The 21,312-nt window shown below is 45.8% G+C and overlaps 1 protein-coding gene across 1 annotated transcript in view; it reads left to right on the plus strand.

Moving 5' to 3' along the window:
- rerg (RAS-like, estrogen-regulated, growth inhibitor) overlaps positions 1–20,637 on the plus strand; it is a 70,589-nt gene extending 49,952 nt beyond the window's left edge. The window contains exons 4-6 of the mRNA XM_083656359.1: positions 5,375–5,448; positions 11,365–11,454; positions 16,182–20,637. Of these exons, the coding sequence (XP_083512485.1) occupies positions 5,375–5,448; positions 11,365–11,454; positions 16,182–16,502 (485 nt within the window). The 3' untranslated portion in view covers positions 16,503–20,637. The remainder of the gene's footprint in view (positions 1–5,374; positions 5,449–11,364; positions 11,455–16,181) is intronic.
- The last annotated feature ends 675 nt before the right edge of the window (positions 20,638–21,312 follow it).

The following is a 21,312-nucleotide window of genomic DNA, read 5'->3' on the forward strand; positions in this document are numbered from 1 at the left end:
TAATGTATATTAAATGTATAACTATACTTATACTAACTATATACTAACCCTAACCCAATATTTCAAATTTCCAAAATATTTACCATCAGATCCATCTTAAATATTTAACAATTTATTGATGCTTCAATAGCAGGACATAACAACAAGACGTATACGGTTTGTTTTTCAATTGTAAGACAATGCCACTTTTGTCACATCATCACATTCTTTGGACAGCAATACATTTGCTGATATCAAAGTCTGCCACGATATGATTTTGATTCAATTCAGGGGTCTGTGATCGATGAGACTATGGGCTTAGATAGCCCCGGGCTAAGAGGATGTACTGTGAAAAGCCCTAATAATAGAAACATCACTTACAATCAAAATATAATAAAAGCAGGGCAGCGGCATTCCATGCAGGTGCAGAATGCGCTCTTTGGTTGAAAATGGGGTAACACAAAAGTAATAAAAAAAAGGCTGAACCAAGACACTCTCCTCAGATTTAAAAAAGCTTTAATTTAAGGCTTAGTTACTGCCCTGATAAAGGCCGTGTGTAGTAATCACTACCCTGATGAAGGCCGTGTGTAGTAGTTACTGCCCTGATGAAGGCCGTGTATAGTAGTCACTGCCCTGATGAAGGCCGTGTGTAGTAGTCAATGCCCTGATGAAGGCTGTGTGTAGTAGTCACTGCATTGATGAAGGCCGTGTGTAGTAGTTACTGCATTGATGAAGGCCGTGTGTAGTAGTCACTGCATTGATGAAGGCCGTGTGTAGTAGTCACTGCATTGATGAAGGCTGTGTGTAGTAGTCACTGCATTGATGAAGGCCGTGTGTAGTAGTTACTGCCCTGATGAAGGCCGTGTATAGTAGTCACTGCCCTGATGAAGGCCGTGTGTAGTAGTCACTGCCCTGATGAAGGCCGTGTGTAGTAGTTACTACCCTGATGAAGGCCGTGTATAGTAGTCACTGCCCTGATGAAGGCCGTGTGTAGTAGTCACTGCCCTGATGAAGGCCATGTGTAGTAGTCACTGCCCTGATGAAGGCCGTGTGTAGTAGTCACTGCATTGATGAAGGCCGTGTGTAGTAGTCACTGCCTTGATGAAGGCCGTGTGTAGTACTCACTGCCCTGATGAAGGCCGTGTGTAGTACTCACTGCCCTGATGAAGGCCGTGTATAGTAGTCACTGCATTGATGAAGGCCGTGTGTAGTAGTCACTGCCTTGATGAAGGCCGTGTGTAGTACTCACTGCCCTGATGAAGGCCGTGTGTAGTAGTCACTGCCCTGATGAAGGCCATGTGTAGTACTCACTGCCCTGATGAAGGCCGTGTGTAGTACTCACTGCCCTGATGAAGGCCGTGTGTAGTACTCACTGCCCTGATGAAGGCCGTGTATAGTAGTCACTGCCCTGATGAAGGCCATGTGTAGTACTCACTGCCCTGATGAAGGCCATGTGTAGTACTCACTGCCCTGATGAAGGCCGTGTGTAGTAGTCACTGCCCTGATGAAGGCCATGTGTAGTAGTCACTGCCTTGATGAAGGCCGTGTGTAGTAGTCACTGCCCTGATGAAGGCCGTGTGTAGTAGTCACTGCATTGATGAAGGCCGTGTGTAGTACTCACTGCCCTGATGAAGGCCGTGTGTAGTAGTCACTGCATTGATGAAGGCCATGTGTAGTACTCACTGCCCTGATGAAGGCCGTGTGTAGTAGTCACTGCCCTGATGAAGGCCGTGTGTAGTAGTCACTGCATTGATGAAGGCCGTGTGTAGTAGTCACTGCCTTGATGAAGGCCGTGTGTAGTACTCACTGCCCTGATGAAGGCCGTGTGTAGTAGTCACTGCCCTGATGAAGGCCATGTGTAGTACTCACTGCCCTGATGAAGGCCGTGTGTAGTACTCACTGCCCTGATGAAGGCCGTGTGTAGTACTCACTGCCCTGATGAAGGCCGTGTATAGTAGTCACTGCCCTGATGAAGGCCATGTGTAGTACTCACTGCCCTGATGAAGGCCATGTGTAGTACTCACTGCCCTGATGAAGGCCGTGTGTAGTAGTCACTGCCCTGATGAAGGCCATGTGTAGTAGTCACTGCCTTGATGAAGGCCGTGTGTAGTACTCACTGCCCTGATGAAGGCCGTGTGTAGTACTCACTGCCCTGATGAAGGCCGTGTATAGTAGTTACTGCCCTGATGAAGGCCGTGTGTAGTAGTCACTGCCCTGATGAAGGCCGTGTGTAGTAGTCACTGCATTGATGAAGGCCGTGTGTAGTAGTCACTGCCTTGATGAAGGCCGTGTGTAGTACTCACTGCCCTGATGAAGGCCGTGTGTAGTACTCACTGCCCTGATGAAGGCCATGTGTAGTAGTCACTGCCCTGATGAAGGCCGTGTGTAGTAGTCACTGCATTGATGAAGGCCGTGTGTAGTAGTCACTGCCTTGATGAAGGCCGTGTGTAGTACTCACTGCCCTGATGAAGGCCGTGTGTAGTACTCACTGCCCTGATGAAGGCCGTGTATAGTAGTCACTGCCCTGATGAAGGCCATGTGTAGTAGTCACTGCCTTGATGAAGGCCGTGTGTAGTACTCACTGCCCTGATGAAGGCCGTGTGTAGTACTCACTGCCCTGATGAAGGCCGTGTATAGTAGTTACTGCCCTGATGAAGGCCGTGTGTAGTAGTCACTGCCCTGATGAAGGCCGTGTGTAGTAGTCACTGCATTGATGAAGGCCGTGTGTAGTAGTCACTGCCTTGATGAAGGCCGTGTGTAGTACTCACTGCCCTGATGAAGGCCGTGTGTAGTACTCACTGCCCTGATGAAGGCCATGTGTAGTAGTCACTGCCCTGATGAAGGCCGTGTGTAGTAGTCACTGCATTGATGAAGGCCGTGTGTAGTAGTCACTGCCTTGATGAAGGCCGTGTGTAGTACTCACTGCCCTGATGAAGGCCGTGTGTAGTACTCACTGCCCTGATGAAGGCCGTGTGTAGTAGTCACTGCATTGATGAAGGCCGTGTGTAGTAGTCACTGCCCTGATGAAGGCCATGTGTAGTAGTCACTGCCCTGATGAAGGCCGTGTGTAGTAGTCACTGCATTGATGAAGGCCGTGTGTAGTAGTCACTGCCCTGATGAAGGCCGTGTGTAGTACTCACTGCCCTGATGAAGGCCGTGTGTAGTACTCACTGCCCTGATGAAGGCCGTGTGTAGTAGTTACTGCCCTGATGAAGGCCATGTGTAGTAGTTACTGCCCTGATGAAGGCCGTGTGTAGTAGTTACTGCCCTGATGAAGGCCGTGTGTAGTACTCACTGCCCTGATGAAGGCCGTGTGTAGTAGTCACTGCCCTGATGAAGGCCGTGTGTAGTAGTTACTGCCCTGATGAAGGCCGTGTGTAGTAGTTACTGCCCTGATGAAGGCCGTGTGTAGTAGTTACTGCCCTGATGAAGGCCGTGTGTAGTAGTCACTGCCCTGATGAAGGCCGTATGTAGTAGTTACTGCCCTGATGAAGGCCGTGTGTAGTACTCACTGCCCTGATGAAGGCCGTGTGTAGTAGTTACTGCCCTGATGAAGGCTGTGTGTAGTAGTCACTGCCCTGATGAAGGCCGTGTGTAGTAGTTACTGCCCTGATGAAGGCCGTGTGTATAGTCACTGCCCTGATGAAGGCTGTGTGTAGTTACTGCCCTGATGAAGGCCGTGTGTAGTAGTTACTGCCCTGATGAAGGCCGTGTGTAGTAGTCACTGCCCTGATGAAGGCTGTGTGTAGTTACTGCCCTGATGAAGGCCGTGTGTAGAAGTTACTGCCCTGATGAAGGCCGTGTGTAGTACTCACTGCCCTGATGAAGGCCGTGTGTATAGTCACTGCCCTGATGAAGGCCGTGTGTAGTAGTCACTGCCCTGATGAAGGCCGTGTGTAGTAGTCAATGCCCTGATGAAGGCTGTGTGTAGTAGTCACTGCCCTGATGAAGGCCATGTGTAGTAGTCACTGCCCTGATGAAGGCTGTGTGTAGTAGTCACTGCCCTGATGAAGGCTGTGTGTAGTAGTCACTGCCCTGATGAAGGCCGTGTGTAGTAGTCACTGCCCTGATGAAGGCCGTGTGTAGTAGTCACTGCCCTGATGAAGGCCGTGTGTAGTAGTCAATGCCCTGATGAAGGCTGTGTGTAGTAGTCACTGCCCTGATGAAGGCCATGTGTAGTAGTCACTGCCCTGATGAAGGCTGTGTGTAGTAGTCACTGCCCTGATGAAGGCTGTGTGTAGTAGTCACTGCCCTGATGAAGGCTGTGTGTAGTAGTCACTGCCCTGATGAAGGCTGTGTGTATAGTCACTGCCCTGATGAAGGCCGTGTGTAGTAGTCACTGCCCTGATGAAGGCCGTGTGTATAGTCACTGCCCTGATGAAGGCCGGGTGTAGTAGTCACTGCCCTGATGAAGGCTGTGTGTATAGTCACTGCCCTGATGAAGGCCGTGTGTAGTAGTCACTGCCCTGATGAAGGCCGTGTGTATAGTCACTGCCCTGATGAAGGCCGTGTGTAGTAGTCACTGCCCTGATGAAGGCCGTGTGTAGTAGTCAATGCCCTGATGAAGGCTGTGTGTAGTAGTCACTGCCCTGATGAAGGCCATGTGTAGTAGTCACTGCCCTGATGAAGGCTGTGTGTAGTAGTCACTGCCCTGATGAAGGCTGTGTGTAGTAGTTACTGCCCTGATGAAGGCCGTGTGTAGTAGTCACTGCCCTGATGAAGGCCGTGTGTAGTACTCACTGCCCTGATGAAGGCCGTGTGTAATAGTTACTGCCCTGATAAAGGCCGTGTGTAGTAGTCACTGCCCTGATGAAGGCCGTATGTAGTAGTCACTGCCTTGATGAAGGCTGTGTGTAGTCACTGCCCTGATGAAGGCCATGTGTAGTAGTCAATGCCCTGATGAAGGCTGTGTGTAGTAGTCACTGCCCTGATGAAGGCCGTGTGTAGTAGTCACTGCCCTGATGAAGGCTGTGTGTAGTAGTTACTGCCCTGATGAAGGCCGTGTGTAGTAGTCACTGCCTTGATGAAGGCCGTGTGTGGCCGAAACATGTAGGCTGGCTTTTTAATGTGTTCTGAAATGGACTAAGCCTTAAATTAAAGCTGTTTTAAATCTGAGAAGAGTGCCTTGGTTCAGCCTTTTTTTGATCACTTACAGCACCTTTAAGTACTGCGATTTGATATTACGATTTATTGCGATTTTCGTCTTCAACACTAGACCATGGGAAAAAGTTGCAAAGTTGTAGCAGCACCCGTCGCGCTTGCGTGATTAAAAAAAAACTAATAAAAGAAAACTATCATCATTTTTACATCCCTGTCATCAGTCATTTTGTGAGAACAAATGTCACTATTTTTAAGTGTTAAAATAATAGTAATTTTTGTCTTTTGTGTCTTCCAGAATCAACATATCGGCATCAGGCGACCATTGACGATGAGGTGGTCAGCATGGAGATCCTGGACACAGCAGGACAGGTGAGACCAGTCAGTCCAACCTGTCCCCCAGCTCACCTGTCCCCTATCCCACCTGTCCCAATCCCACATGTACCCATCTCACCCCAGCCCACCTGTACCACATCCTACCTGTCCCCCATCTTACGTGTCCCCCAGCTCACCTGTCCCACATCCCACTTGTCCCTCAGCCCACCTGTCCCCCATCCCACCTGTCCCACATCCCACCTGTCCCCCAGCTCACCTGTCCCACATCCCACCTGTCCCCCAGCCCTCCTGTCCCCCAGCCCACCTGTGGGTCAGACAAGAATATCTGCCCTCAGTTTATCCCTTCTGTATCACATACCAACCAAATTGCCAGAATATAATGTTGACATTTTATGTTTCTGCAAACCATGGATAGTAGAATATCAACGTACATTTGAAACAAAATGGTGGTTAACTTGTAAAAACGTGTAAAAAGCCAGGGGCCGGTTGCACCAACTGGTCTTAACTATGCCTGGTCGTAACTCCTACGTCGGTCTTAGTTAAGACCATGGATTTACGCCTGTTGCACCAACACGGCTTACGTCTGGTTTTAACTATGCTGGTCGTAGCAATGCGCGTCCATGTGAATTGCCAGGGAATGCACCCTGATTGGATGATGTTGCAAAAAATGACCTGATTGGAGCACTGTGCCACTACGCTCTATCAGCCACTACTGTAAAACACCCTCCCTCCTCTCACCCTCCCTCGCTCCGGGGGAAAAATGGCGGCGATTGAGCCAGAAAGACAGTCTGAATGAAATTGAATGTAACGTTCCCAATTCTATGTATTAAATTCTAAAAAATGAACGCCAACATTTTGGAAGGCTAAGCCACACAACTAGCTTGTTGTAATCTAACATCATGCTTCAAAAGATGGAGAACTGGCTGTGTTACGACGATGAGGGTAAGGACTCAAAACGGTCTCCGCTGATAAGACACGGAGATCTCTGTTACAGGCAGGCGCTACGCCTCCTCCTGACCAGGCGTAGGAGTTACGCCTGGGCATAGTGAAAATAAGGCTTAAGCCGTCTTGGTGCAACCGGCGTAGCTGTTAGGTCGTAAAGTTACGACCAACTTAGCTTAAGACCAGTGTAAGACCAGTTGGTGCAACCGGCCCCAGGACAGGAACTCCGGTCTCCATGTCAGAGGTAAATGTTTACGCCCACCTTTACACGACCACTAGAGATCTAGAATATAATGTTACACATATCTAGATATAAGAGAAAGAAGTGGCAGGAGCGCTGCTGGAGTCCCTCAAACCACCAGTGCTCTTGGAAGGGAAAATTAATCAAATGGAGAGGAAGACTAAAAGGGCATAAAACATCCAGGTCCAGGCATTCAAGGAGGTTTGGAAAATGTAAAAGGCCTTTAATTTAATTGGCTGGAATCATTAAAATACACCCTGCGCCTTCTTCAGGGTGTCATGACACACAGAATCTCTGTATTTTAATAATTCCAGCCCATTAAATTAAAGGCCTTTTACATTTTTCAAACCTCCTTGAGTGCCTGGACGTGAATTTTTATTCCTTTTTGGTTATAAGTCTTCCTCTCCATTTCACATATCTAGATATGTTGAGATGCTATGTATTTTGGGTTCACAAACATTGAGATTCAACGAATCTGTGGTTTGCAGAAACCTAACATGACAACATTTCTGAAGACTGGGCTGGAATTTCCTTGAATCAGGTGTCATTTTAAAACAGGTGTCATTTTGAATCAGGTGTCATTTTGAAAACATACTTTATCGGATCGATAGAACTCAACATAGCCTAAGATCTTGCACAAATATGTCTTCTGGTAAATTAGGCATATATAGATAATCCACCAAGCAACATTTGACACAAATATAACCATTTTACAGCAGTCCAGCCCACCATGGTGGGAAAGGAACCATTCTTAAAGTTTGAATTATATCGAAATATATGTTGCATGGTGTAGCCTAATGTATGCCGAATTTTTACAGATAACCATATTTCAATAAATATAAAGCATTCATTGATTTTAAGCAGTCGGTTGTTTCTCCATCTTTACGTTCGTCTTTCTCTCGTCATCTGGTCCAAGCTGGTTCACTCGACATCAACGATCTTTATATCACATCTTATTATCCAACCTGCCTGCTCTGACCAGACAACTAATCGTCTCGTGCTGTGATATTTGCGGTACATTCGGGTACAGGATTTACCTTAGTACATAGCCTACACAACAAGGTTATCTTTGTTGGCAATGTTTATTGACAAACGCACACTGGCAGATACATACCAAATGGTTCAAAGTAAATCTCTCAAAGTCTCAAATCTGTCCGCATTACAGTATGTCTATGGTCAGCATTTGGCTTGTGTTATTGCAATATCCTAGGTTGAACAACTGATGATCAGCAATATTCTCACAGTAATATGTTAACATTACTATTATAACTCATTGAGTGCCAGCCACTTTTGTAGAACGGACACTCCCAGTGCCAGAGTTTCAGAGCGTTTTCAGTGATTTCTCGAGGCCCACAGAATATTGTGTGATATTACTATGTAAACACCGAACACGCACAAAGAACGATGAGACTCTCTTCTATCATCTGCAAAAAAAAAGTTTATTGATACCATTTTCCGTTCTTTAGTTATGAGCCGGAGAAGATAGGCTGTTTTGAGCAAAAAGACAGGTTTCAAATTATAAGCTGAGATATTCAGCCTTTTGTGAAATGAAGCATTTCAAGCACATTCACTGACTCTAGCTAATATTTTCTGATGTAGTGACGTGGTGTAGTTGTGTGGTGCCTGCGTGCCCCACCCCCCTCTCCCCCCCTCAGCTGCAAACTCCTCCCCACACTACACACAGCCTAACACGCACCCAGTCTATTTTCGGAGCGGTGCGCCTGGCGGCTCCCAGCGCGACACGGAAATGCCAAACCGGACTGCAGGGAAAGGTTTGGCCCTTCGGCGTCGGGTGCTGCCTTTCTGGCGGGTAATCGTGTGGAGAAACTATATGCAGACAGACAGACAGAGGCAGAGGAGCTCAGTTGTGGGCGCGGATTGACTGATGTTCGCAGCCAACGTCAGCTGCAGACAGAGCAATCTATATGGCTCTGGCTGCAGCATGCATCGGTTTCTCTTTGATCACGGCTTTTTCCTGCTGTTTTCCGGACCTTTCTGTAATCTGGAGAGCACTGTCGCCACCTAATGAGTCCGTAAAATAGGTTATACACCTTCAATAGCTCCCATATTTGTACAGGAGATGCCTGAGGCTTTGATCCACGTCCCACCGTCAAAAAACGCAATTGACGAACATACTCGTCCTTGGCACTCTACGTTACTAAACGAAATGACAAACATACTCGTCCATGGCACTCAATGAGATAAGCTCAGGAGAGCACAATATTAAATAATGAGGCATGCACTGTTACAACATTTAAAACGTAGCATTCATTTTCACAAATCCTTTGATCAGGGGGCAACGTGCCTCTGTTGTGTTTTGCTGCTCCTGCGCCATGGTACTCCGGCGGTCATCCCTTGAAGGAACAAACGACACCGTGTTATATTAATCACTGTATAACATTAATGCCACCAAATTTCGGTTACAGTCATAGCAACGGGGCCACCATGTTTACGTTAGCACACGAAGCTAATCGAGCTAGCATTAGCTTACAAACATGAGTATCACTCAAACAGTCCAACATAGCAGAGCACCAAGTGTGCGATGAAATCCACCTCAGTTATAAAGTTTAGTGTTTACCTAGATATAATATAAGTATAATAACAGTTTACCTTGTGGAGGCTTAGCAGCAGCTAGCAGGGTGGAGGCGCACACCACACCATGGTCTCTTGGCCAGGCCCCGGACAAGATGGTGCTCGGCTCGCTGGACTGCTACTCGGCCATACCTTCGGGCTAAAAGTTATTATATATATTTTGTTTTTCTGGACCATTTCACCATTGCAACCAGCCAGCTAGCGAGCTAGCAAGCTAGCAACCAGAAGCGAAAAACAAGATGGCAGTCAGTTCAAGCCTGTGAGACAAATTCGGACACTGCCCCGACAGCCGCCCCCTCTCCCCGTACTTCCGTGTAGCAAAATCCATTAAATCCAATCAAATATTACCAGGAAGCGGGAGATTTCAAGCCTCATTTTCTGGTATCAAAACCCAATAGGTCTAGACACCTGTTCCCCCCCCCCCCCCCCTCTCTCTCTCTCTCTCTCTCTCTCATTTAATCTGCAGTAAATTTTCACCCGGCTGGTGTTCAGACCAGGCCTGAATGCTGCCAGACATGGCGGTCGGGGAGCTCGTTCTCTCTCCTCCAAAGGAAAAATAAATCAGAGTGGGTTGGATGAAGACAGAGTATTAATGCTGTGTGATTTGTGGATGCAGAGTCTTCTTGGCTGCTCGTAAATCGCAGGTTCAGAAGTCGGTCAGATATACAGACGTCAAACTCTCTCTCCTGTCCTCGGCAGGAATGCTTTTTTTTTGCTGGGTTTCCTTCTGCCAATAATATGAGATCAGAGCGTGTGCCTCTCTGCATGCCTCCCGTCAGGTTAGGATTTAAAGTCAAGTCTGCCACACGAGCAGTGAAGCCCTGACTGTTAAAACCAGAAGACTGTTTCTGCTCCCACTGATCAAATGAGGCGCAGGTGCCTGACTGTTTCAGCAGGTCAGAGAGAGAGAGAAAGAGAGGGGGGAGGGAGAGAAAGAGATCGACTTCAAACTCGGGGAGTGTGCTTAGGCCCTAAGCGCACTCCCCGAGGGGACCTCAGAGTTCAGTGCCGAGTTTCGTGTAATTCAGCATAGCGTCACCTACTGGCGATGCAAAAAGCCATTAATCTCGAAAACCGTTCGTCCCATTGACTTCAAACTCGGGGAGTGCCCTTAGGGGGACCTGACAGAGTTCAGTGCCGAGTTTCATGCAATTCGGCATAGCGTCACCTACTGGCCACGCAAAAAGCCATTTATCTAGAGAACTGTTTGTCCCATCGACTTAAAACTTGGGGAGTGTGCTTAGGGGGACCCAACAGAGTGCAGCGACTATTTCCGTGCAATTCGGCATAGCACCATCTATTGGCAACACAAAAAGAAGTTTATCTCGAGAACCATTCTTCCGATCGACTTCAAACTTGGGTAGTGCGCTGCTGGGAACCCGACCGAGTGTACTGCCGCATTTCATGCAATTTGCACACGCATATCGATACGATACCTATATCGATACCGATTCCGACACTGGGACCGATACCGGTATCGATACCCGATACCGCAGCCTTCAGATCTACGACTAGAAAAGCCTCTAAACCAACTGTTAACACTTCCCTCACTTTGTAGCGTCAGAAAGGTCCACTCATGATCATTTCTGTTAGAAATAACAGACTAACAAAGTGATGTTGTTTTCAAAGTGGTTGAGTCGTTGTTGTTGTTGTTGTTGTTGATGTTTATTAGCAGAGAGTTTTCCCTGCCTGTAGCCGCCGGGCCACAGTGTCTCACGTTTCACTCTTGAATTCACTCTCTAGACAATCAGAACAGAGTTAATATTAATGAGCCTTAAAGACACAGTGACAGAAACAGCCTGTTTTGCTTCAGTTGGCAGCCCCTTTTTCCACATGCTCCTACCCTTAGTTGGTGGTACAACTAGGGTAGTGCAGTAGTATAGGGGCATGTGGGAAAAGCGGCTGCCAACCGAAGCGATCTTGGCCAATAATACTACACCAATTTCAACTATTTCTGTTCACATTTTAGTTATACTGTACTTTTTTTTTTAGTAGGTTCCAGGTTGAAAAATTCTCCTTTAAGATATCTTTTCTATTTTCGTTGGTCCATCATGATAATGTGTCTTCTTGTACATACTTTTACACGTCTGTCTTTGCTGTCATCAGACTGAACGATGCTCAAAGTAAAGTCAGTGCATGGCAACTAACAGCTGTACCGGTTTGTGTCTCGGCCTCAGGAGGACCTCCAGCAGAAGGAGGGTCACATGCGTTGGGGCGACGGCTTCGTCATTGTATACGACATCACGGACCGCGGCAGCTTCGAGGAGGTGTGTGACGTTTGGTCGTGTCTTAGCTTACATTAGCAATTTGGTCATGTCTTAGCTTACATTAGCAATTTGGTTGTGTCTTAGCTTACATTAGCAATTTGGTCGTGTCTTAGCTTACATTAGCTTGACGTCATATTGGGATTTCACACACCTACCACTTTATTCACCTATACTTTTGAACCATACAATGCCTGGTCTCTACTGCTCCATAATCTCTCAGTGTACACGTAGATGCATTCAACTTTAATGCATACCAAGACAACTATACGATCAGACTAGAAGTAGCACTCAATCAACCTGTCAGTCTCAGTACACAGGGATTCGAACACGGCGCTTGGTGCAATCCGCTTTTTTCATGCCAATTTGCGTGTAGATTCGCCAATTGGCGAATCTAGGATTAGCCAGTCAGAAGAAAATAGGGCGGGTCTTGCCAAGTGAAATCCAACTCCGGTCCAGCGTTGCCAGACGTACGATAATTATCGTATTTGTATGATAATTATCGTACAAATACGATAATTATCGTATTTTCCGTTACATCTAACGTTACAGCTCCTTTTATCTCGTTCAAACAATCATAACCTGCAAACGCACATCACTTAATAGCAAAGGCATGTTGTGAGACTTTGGCATCTGTATTAGGGATGTCAACGGTTACAACATTTTCTAAACGTGTGCACTGGACCTTCTGGCAGCGTGTAACCAGTTGTAACCAATGTTTTTGGGGGGGTTTTGGACTGCATTTGCGCATTGTGACCAAACGTAGTGCACTTGTGTGAAAGCTTTAACGATAAAGTTATCATCTGTAGCTTACAGGCAGTAGATGTCCACTAAACTTCTTTTTTTGACAGTTAAACGCTGGAAGAGTGCCGATCCCAGCACACCACACAACATGCAATTGGACGCAGATTGAAAACAACATTAGCAGCGGTAGCTAGCTTCAGTGGCATGCCGTCCATTAGGCGAACTAGGCAAATGCTAAGGGCGCTTGAGCCGTTAGGGGCGCCAGAGAGGGTAAAAAAAAATTTTTTTTTTTTTTTTTACAAATACTTTTTCATGATAATAGGCCTACTATTATTTTACAATAGTAGACAAAAAATAAGCAGAACAACGTCTTAAGTCTTTAAATAATTTTTCTAATTCTGGCTTTCTGGCTGCCTGGGCTGCAGCACTTTCACCATGGTCCCTAATCCATACCACCCCACCCACTGCGCGGCCGCGCCCCCTTCTACCTGCTCGGAGCTTTTTCCCAGAGTGGGGGAAGGGAGCTGGAAGGTGGGTGCTGAGGGTGCTGCAGCACCCCCTGGTGGCAAGAGATGGAATTTTTGAAATTGTTGGATTTGGCTGTCTTGTGTTTATACCACCAACAAGATGCATTAAAAAACAGTTTGTGCTTCCCAGCTCTAATCTTATTTCATACGCTCTCTCTTCAAAAGTGTTTGATTTTCATCATAATCTGGTTTTCCATAATAATAATAATAATAACAAGTTCAGTGTTTATGCCTGTGTTGCTATCTGTTGTAGTGTAAAACGACTAAAGGGAGAGCAGGTGCTTACATGAAAGTGAGTGAGAAAAGGAGAAGATACTGAATAATGACATCACAACAGTATAATCCTAATGTTAATTTAAAATTAAATATTCTTCTAAATATGGATGAAAGTCCAAAAAACGTAAAATTTTCTTCGGCGCTGCCCTCGCGGGCAGCACCGAGAGTCCCTTCCTTACAGCACCCCCTACCTAAAAGTACTTCCAGCGCCACTGGAAGGGCGATTCTGAGCCTGCACTGCAGTGGTGGATTAACTGCGTTATAATTTTTATTATATTTTCTTTGGGGGAGGGAGGGGGGGCACCAGCTAAAATCTTGCCTAGGGCACCAACTTGGTCAGGCACGCCACTGGCTAGCTTGATAGCTAGCGTTAACAGCTAACAACACATACTGTGATAAAAAGCACAACAGCACTCACCAGAAATATTAAGGTCCCTATCGTTGCATCGGCGCTGTTTCTAGGCCGAGCGGCTGGCGCAGCTCAAATCAGTGGGCGTGGACCAGCGCACTTGATATCGTCGTGCTGGCGCTAGACGCAGCCTCAACCATTACAACCACGCCTTTTAAGCGTAAAATTATGCACCATCATGCTCATTGGATAACTGCAATAAACGAATCGCACGCTTGCCTTTTTAGCTCCAATTCCAGTGATCCCGCAAAACCAGACGAAAGCCAAACGCTCCCCCCCCCCCTCCCTTCATCCAGTCTGTCTGTCTGCATTATAGGCTATTATTCCATATTATTATGCTTCTCAAACCAATCTAACTGCAGTTTCAATACTGCAAGCATGTAAATACGCTACACTATAGCAAGATCAAAGTGAAAATAATGTACTAAACGCATCAGCTAGAAAAATATAGCCTATTAGATTGGTGAAAGTTTGTCCAGAAAGATATCGTTTTCTCTCCCCTGCTGCAGGTAGAATGATGCACATACATATACCCTACATTATGTAAAGTCATTGCATAAATGTGTTTTTATTGTAAAACTAAATGTCAAGTAGGGCCAAGTTATTGGAGCGGACATCACAGTATAGCACATCACAGAAGCGCGTTCCGCTGTCACTTATCTAAATCACGTTAAACCCACAAGGGGTATATATAGGCTCAAGAGGACATATATGTTTCACATAGGGTGGTGTTTCATTTCGATGTTTTATTTGGTCCAATATTGAAATGTTCTACAATTGCAGGTTGTCTTACCATTACACATTATTTTAGATCTACCTTTTATATCTATTTCGGCTCATTTGGTTGCTATTTAGTAGCGAAATGGAGGACCCAATTGCATGCTGGGAGTGGACATTCACAGGCAGTAAACTTACAACTGCTATTTCCTATGGGAAGCTGGGTGCTGCTATGTGTTGTGTCTGTTTGAGCGAGGGAGTCAGAGAGAGAGAGAGAAGGGTGACTCAGAGGCAGAAGAGCACTGGCGCACTGAATAGGCCTGGTTTCAGAGAGAGACAGAGAAGGGTGACAGGGGAGAGGCACAAGTGCACTGGCGCACTGAATAGGCCTGGTTTTCAAAGGCGCAAAGCGCTAAATTTACGGCAGGTGCGAAGATAGCAGTACGCCGGTATTTAAGGCCGACACGCCCACTTTGGCCCATTCTGGGACTGCGCCACGCCCATTCGGCCTAAAGCGCATTTGGCAGCGTAAAGCCATATTGATATCGTCCCAAAACAGGTGCAAGGCACGTTTTTTTTTGCGTTTAAGGCCCGTTTTAGCGCCGAAGGCTTGTGGGAGAATAGGGACCTAAGTGTCTAGCCAATCTGCTCCCACAATTGAGCCTTTCTGTCTCTGTAGTCATAGTTTCTCCATAGTATATAGTTTCTCCATAGCTCCGCACCAGCGCCTTGAAGCCACTGCTGAGTTAACATTAATTATTTTCAATCTCCTTCCCTGCACAATGTCCACTGGGACCAGCGCACCCCCAGCGCCCAACTGACAGGAATATGCCTAGCCGACACACGCACAGTTTATTTTTTATGAGAAATTAATGATTGCGAGTCCAGAACACAGTAAAATCATTGTCAAAACTTTATTTAAAAGGACACACAAAAATATGTGTAAACGGTTATTGATTTTTCTAAATGGTTATGATTTAATATCTGTGTACATGTGTAGTCATCCCTAGTGACAATACTAGGGTGAAATCCCTAGTATTAACTGAATACATTGTGGCCAAAGAAGTGTTTGCAGTTACAGTTTGACATTACATTTACATGATTGTAGTCATTACTACTATTGTGTTATATATATATATGTGTGTTTGGTATGTCTAATATCCTTGTTTAGGCCTGTATTTGGAAGCTAGACTATAGTAAACATTATTTGCGGATGGGTTTATAAAATAAAGAACATATTTTGCAATTAGCTTTAACTGCATTTTGTACCTTCTCTGAGCCCTGGATTATAACCAATCCAGTCCTTTTTACAAGTTTAAAATGCTGCAATTTGACGACAACCACTTTTTGGCAATCACGTTTTTGCACAATATGTTATAATATCAAACACGGACACTACAGAGTTGCATATACAGTAACATCTAATGGACATGCTTTTTCTACAAGCATGATGTAGAGGGAGTAAACAAATTAATTCATATTCTTACCAAAACACACATTGGATCATAAATGAAAGCTACTGATATGATTTTGCGATTAATCAATCAATGGTTATTATTCACATATGCTCTAGCTGCCTAATGGCTATTAGAGTTGCTGTGTGTAATGGCCTTGGCTCACTATAGGCCTAAAAGTCCCTCTTTGATGTTACCCGTATCACAAAACCTGTGCACATGGTCTACTAATCCATGGGCCCCGTTTCAAAGTTTAGAGTATGGGAGTGTGGCCGTCGCCATCTTGGGGTTCTTGTGCAGCTTGCGTGAAATGGCACAAGACCAGGGGTTTCTCAGAGCCGCAGCTCCGCCTGCTATGGTCCGTGATCGCAAGCTGCAAATTAGCTATATAGACCAAAACCATGTTTTGTAATAGGCTGTAAGGTGAACGGGGTACGACTCCCTTCAGCCTGCCTCAAGTGGCCATTCAAGGAACTACAGATTATATCACTTCTGCATAGGCTTCATCTGTACAAAACAAGAAGCGCCACCCAGTGGATTAATCTGTTACTGGAACCAAACAATGTTTCCAAAGCATAATAATCATATTGGTGACTGTTCTAGGTGGCCCCGCTCCGCAGCCTCCTGGAGGAGGTGAAGAAGCCTAGGAACGTGCCTCTGGTGCTGGTGGGGAACAAGGCGGACCTGGAGCACTGTCGGGCGGTGGGCACGGCAGAGGGGGAGCGCCTGGCGCAGGAGATGGCCTGTGCCTTCTACGAGCTGTCAGCCTGTGGCGATGCCGGAGGGGGCGTGGCCGAGGCCTTCCATGAGCTGTGCCGCGAGGTGCGCCGCCGCAGGGCCGTGCAGGGTAAGGCCCGGAGACGTAGCTCCACAACGCACGTCAAACAGGCCATCAACAAGATGCTGACCAAGATCAGCAGCTAGAGGGCAGCCACCTTCACCAATGAGACATGTACATGTTGTTAAGAGAGTATACAACAGTTATTGGCGCCGACATGGATCTGACTGACTTTCCTATTTTTGATATATATATTTTTTTGATCAAGTGTAAAGCGACACACTGATCTGTCAGAAAACGTACAGAACTAGAAGTGACCTCCATCAAGGCTCAGATCCCCCCAGCCACTCCCCCTATGCACCCCTGGAACCCTGACTCTCTATGACCTTCCTATCCCTAGTTACAGCCCCTTTTCCCAAGCCCCACCCCCTCCCTTGACCTGAATCGGATCGTATCCCCTCCAAAAGGGTCTTCCTTGGCCCATGCTACACCCTTCCACCAAGTTTCATGAAAATCGGCCTAGAAAAACGGACGGACAAATGGCACTGAAAACATAACCTCCTTGACGGAGGTAATTATTGAGGGATCGATTTTTGTCCATTGGGCAGGTTCAGATGATCAATATATTCACAGAGAAAACAACAACAACAACATAGGATAGCAGGGTCTCCTATTTGCTAAACGGATGCTGACAAATCCGTCCAGAAAAAGCCCATCAACACTGATGGAATCTGCCAGAGATGGACATCAGCGCTGCCCAGGCAACGGACAGATGGACAGCTGTCACTGAAAATGATTTCGGAGATGGACAGATGGACGGACAGACAGAAGGACGGACACAACTTTTCAGTGTGGCCTGTGGCCTCAGACCTGTTCGGCCTTTGGAAGAGGGGAAAGCTGTGGGAGCCCTGAACGTTGGGCTCATTTCATTTTAAATGGTTGTGGGGACCAGTGAGAAACTCTGTTCATGTTAAATAATCAATAAGCTGAGTCTGTGCTATTTCTTCTTCATCTCTACCTGTCAAAGTCAATAAAGTATCCAGAAGGCAATCTAATTATCACGCATGCAAACGGCCTCGTACAGCATGTGAGGAACCAAACTTTTCATTGATGTTGGAATAACCAACAGGTTTGTAGTTCCCTCTCTAGCTCGTTTGCAGGTAGATGTTTTCGACATCCTTGAAGCAGTGGCCGAGGATCAATTCCCTTTGAACAAATAAATAAATAAATAGTCAGTAGAGACTAAAGTAGTAGATCATTCCCTGCCTACCAACATGAGGGTCGCACGTTCAAGCCCCCGTGTTACCTCCAACTTGGTCGGGCGTCCATATAGGACCTGCAGACACATTGGCTGTGTCTGCAGGTGGGAAGCCGGTCGGGTGTGAGTCCTTGTTGCTGCACTAGTGCCTCCTCTGGTCTGTCGGGGAGCCTGTTCAGGGCGGAGGGGAACTGGGGGAAATAGCGTGATCCTCCCACCGGCCGGTGAAACTCCTCGCTACTTGTCAGGTAAAAAGAAGTGGCTGGGGGGCTGCACATGTATCGGAGGAACCATGTGCTAGTCTACAACTGCATAACACTTCCGTCTATAAGTCAATGGGATTTTTGCATGGGGATTTTGGTTAAATCCTTGAAATAAGGTCTGTGGTTAACAAATGTTTATGAAACAGCAAACGTTGTGTTCAGCAAGATAATCTTCACAAATGAGGACCACTTTTATGATTTTCAAAGCCTAAATGTGTTTTTTTTTTATGCTTTTCAGAAAACGCTTAAAATGTTTGCCTCCTAGGCGAAAACTGTGCCCGCTAAACAGTGGTGAACTTTTTGTGGACCCACCAACAGAGTGAGTCGCTATTCACAGCTACATACACACGGGAGTAATTTTCCAATACAGACAGAAGAGTGAAACCAGCCTGCAGCATCTTAAACTGATCTGATATCACATCAAGGTATTTTTGAAGTAAATGCATAGTAAATGCCAGAAAACGCTTCAAAAATCATAAAAGTGGTCCTCAAAGCTCTTGATCTACCGGTTGATCTTCCCATATATGGGTCATGAAGGATCAGTCATGACCGAAAGAACAAGATGGCAGATACAACCGGCCGCAGTGCGTTTTCTCAGGAACAGCCCAAACACACCAGACACTGAACAACGCCTCGCGGAGGCAGTTTAATTTTGGCGTCCTTGTTAACTCATTGAGTGCCAGCCACTTTTGGAGAACGGACGCTCCCAGTGCCAGAGTTTCAGAGCGTTTTCAGTGATTTCTCGAGGCCCACAGAATATTGTGTGATATTACTATGTAAACACCGAACACACACAAAGAACGATGAGACTATTGTATCAGCAGCAAAAAAAAGTTTATTGATATCATTTTCCGTTCTTTAGTTATCAGCCGGAGAAGATAGGTCAAAAACAGCAAAAAAAGGCATTTCCATCTAGGAGCTGAGATATTGAGCCTTTTGTGAAATGAAGCATTTCAAGCAAATCACTGACTCTGAAACTAATATTTCCTGACCTGAAACATCTGAACAGTAATTTCCTTCAATAAACAGCACCCACACCCCCCTCAACTCCAAACTCCTCCTCCGTGGGAGTGTCTCTGGTGGCTCTGCTCGCTGTGCTGGCTGCTGCGTGTGTCAGGCGAGTCTCTGCCTCCTGCTATGGCAGGCTCTGCTGCCTCACGGATCCACGTTCAGATGGCGGCCGCTCGTCGGGGGAGTCTGGATGGGGCTCGCGTTCGTCTGCGTTTCTGGGGTTTTGGTTGTGAGCTGGGATGAAGCTGCGTCCGATTATAGGCTTTCTGCTGCGCGTTTCAAATTGCGCTGCACCCAGTCTATTTTCGGAGCGCTCAGCCTTGTGGCTCCCAGCGCGACACTGTATAAGCCAAACCATTCTAATGGTTTGGCTTTGGTTTTATTTTCTGGCGGCTAATCGTGTGGTGAAGCTATGCAGCAGAGACAGAGACATTTGTGGGAGCGGATTGACTGCTGTTCGCAGCTAACGTTGGCTCCTGGCAGCCAGAGCAATCTGTGCCGCTCTGGCTCATGCATCGGTTTCTCTTTGATCACGGGGCTTTTTCTGCTTTTTTTTCCTCAACTTTCTCTAATCTGGAGAGCACTGTCGCCACCTAATGGGTCGGTAAAATAGGTTATACACATTCAACATGCCCCAAAATTTTACAGGAGATGGATCTGGCTTTGATCCACGTCCCACCGTCAAAAAACGCAATTGACGACTTTAGTCGTCATTGGCACTCAACGTTACTATCCGAATTGACGACTAAAGTCGTCATTGGCACTCAATGAGTTAACAGGGGAGACCGATCACACGGGCCGCAGTGCTTTGCCTCGCGATTGGGGTCCCTTACTGGAACTGCTACCTCCGCGACCCGATCCCGGATATATGCAGTTGAAGAAGATGATGATGATGATGATGATCTTGCTGAACACAAACTTTGCTGTTCCATAAATGTTTTTTAACCACAGACCTTATTTCATGCATTTAACTGAAATTCCCATACAAAGATCCTGTTGAAAAATATGTCATCCTTGCGTTACTCAATGGATTTTAGCATACCTTCAATACTGTAAACTATGCCTGATATGTCGCCTTGAGTCTGTCCTCTGTGTGTAGACAAGCCAAAAGCATCAAGATGATACTGTAAGTGTTTCAATCGGATGTAATATCTCTGCTTTCCCGTGTGAGATGTAGATTGTTTCCAAAACAAATCCAGAACTTTATGAAATCAAGTGTCACTTTCTTCATAGTAGTGGAGTGATTTGCATGATTCTGCTTTTGAGATGTTTTCCCCAATTGTTTTTTATTAGCAAATTGTAAATAGTAAAATTAAATTAAACTAAGATCCAATTAAACAAATGTGAATATGTAGTGAAAGGGGCAGGGTGCAGATGAACCAAAATCAATAGTAACTCCAAAAAAGCAGTAAATAAAGACATACATGCAAGGGAAATTGTGTGATGTTTGACCCTCTACTTTCTGAAATGAGTGGATCTGGTTTGGAAGCAAGAGAATGAACCTCACCTCATGTTTTTTGTTTGTTTAAAGAAAATTTGTAGATTGAAAACCAAATTAAAAGACTTACTATGTTGTTTTATGCAGTGGTGCTGGACATGAGGGAGAGCTTGCATACCGCAAAGGCATCTGACAATATTGTAATTGCTTAAATGAGATGTGATATCTCTGTTTCTCTCCCTCCATAGGCCTCATGTGACCTATCTCTGCTCTAAACAAACCAGCTGTGCACTTGTCATTAAAAATTCTGATTTAACCCCAGCAGTTTTCTCCTGGCAAGTCCATTTGTTTTGTTTTGTCTGGGGCTGCAACTAACGATTATTTTCATTATTGATTCATCTGTAGATTATTTTCTCGACTAATCGATTAGTCATTTAAAATGTCACAAAATGGTGAAAGATTTCGATCACTTTTCCCCCAAAGCCCAAGATGATGTCATCAAATGTCTTCTTTTGTCCTGACAAACACAACACTGTCCACAACCCAAAGATAATCTGTCATAGAAGACTAAAGAAACCAGAAAATATTCACATTTAAGAAGATGGAACCAGAGAATTGGAATATTTCTTCCTAAAAATTAATCTACATGATTAATCAATTATGAAAGAAAAAAAGTTGATTAACTTTCTCTCAATCAACTAATTGACTAATCATTGCAGCTCTAGTTTTGTCGACATCGGTGTGCAAACACCCAGAGGTGCCACATAATGATCCAGTGTGAGTGATCTGAAGGCCCAGAGGTGCCACATAGTGATCCAGTGTGTACACCGTCTCCCCGAGGAGCCAGACATCTCCATTATTGTGTTTTTCATGGCCGACATGCTCATTATTCAATTTAAGATTTGTCACTTTGTCTGTGTTTATGCCTGAAGTGACAAGTCCCCGCAGGAATCCTAAAACCCTGAAGTTAGTATCGCCTTAAGCCT

The sequence above is a fragment of the Poromitra crassiceps genome, assembly GCF_964638095.1.
Source record: "Poromitra crassiceps genome assembly, chromosome: 2".
Classification (NCBI taxonomy): Eukaryota; Metazoa; Chordata; class Actinopteri; order Beryciformes; family Melamphaidae; genus Poromitra; species Poromitra crassiceps.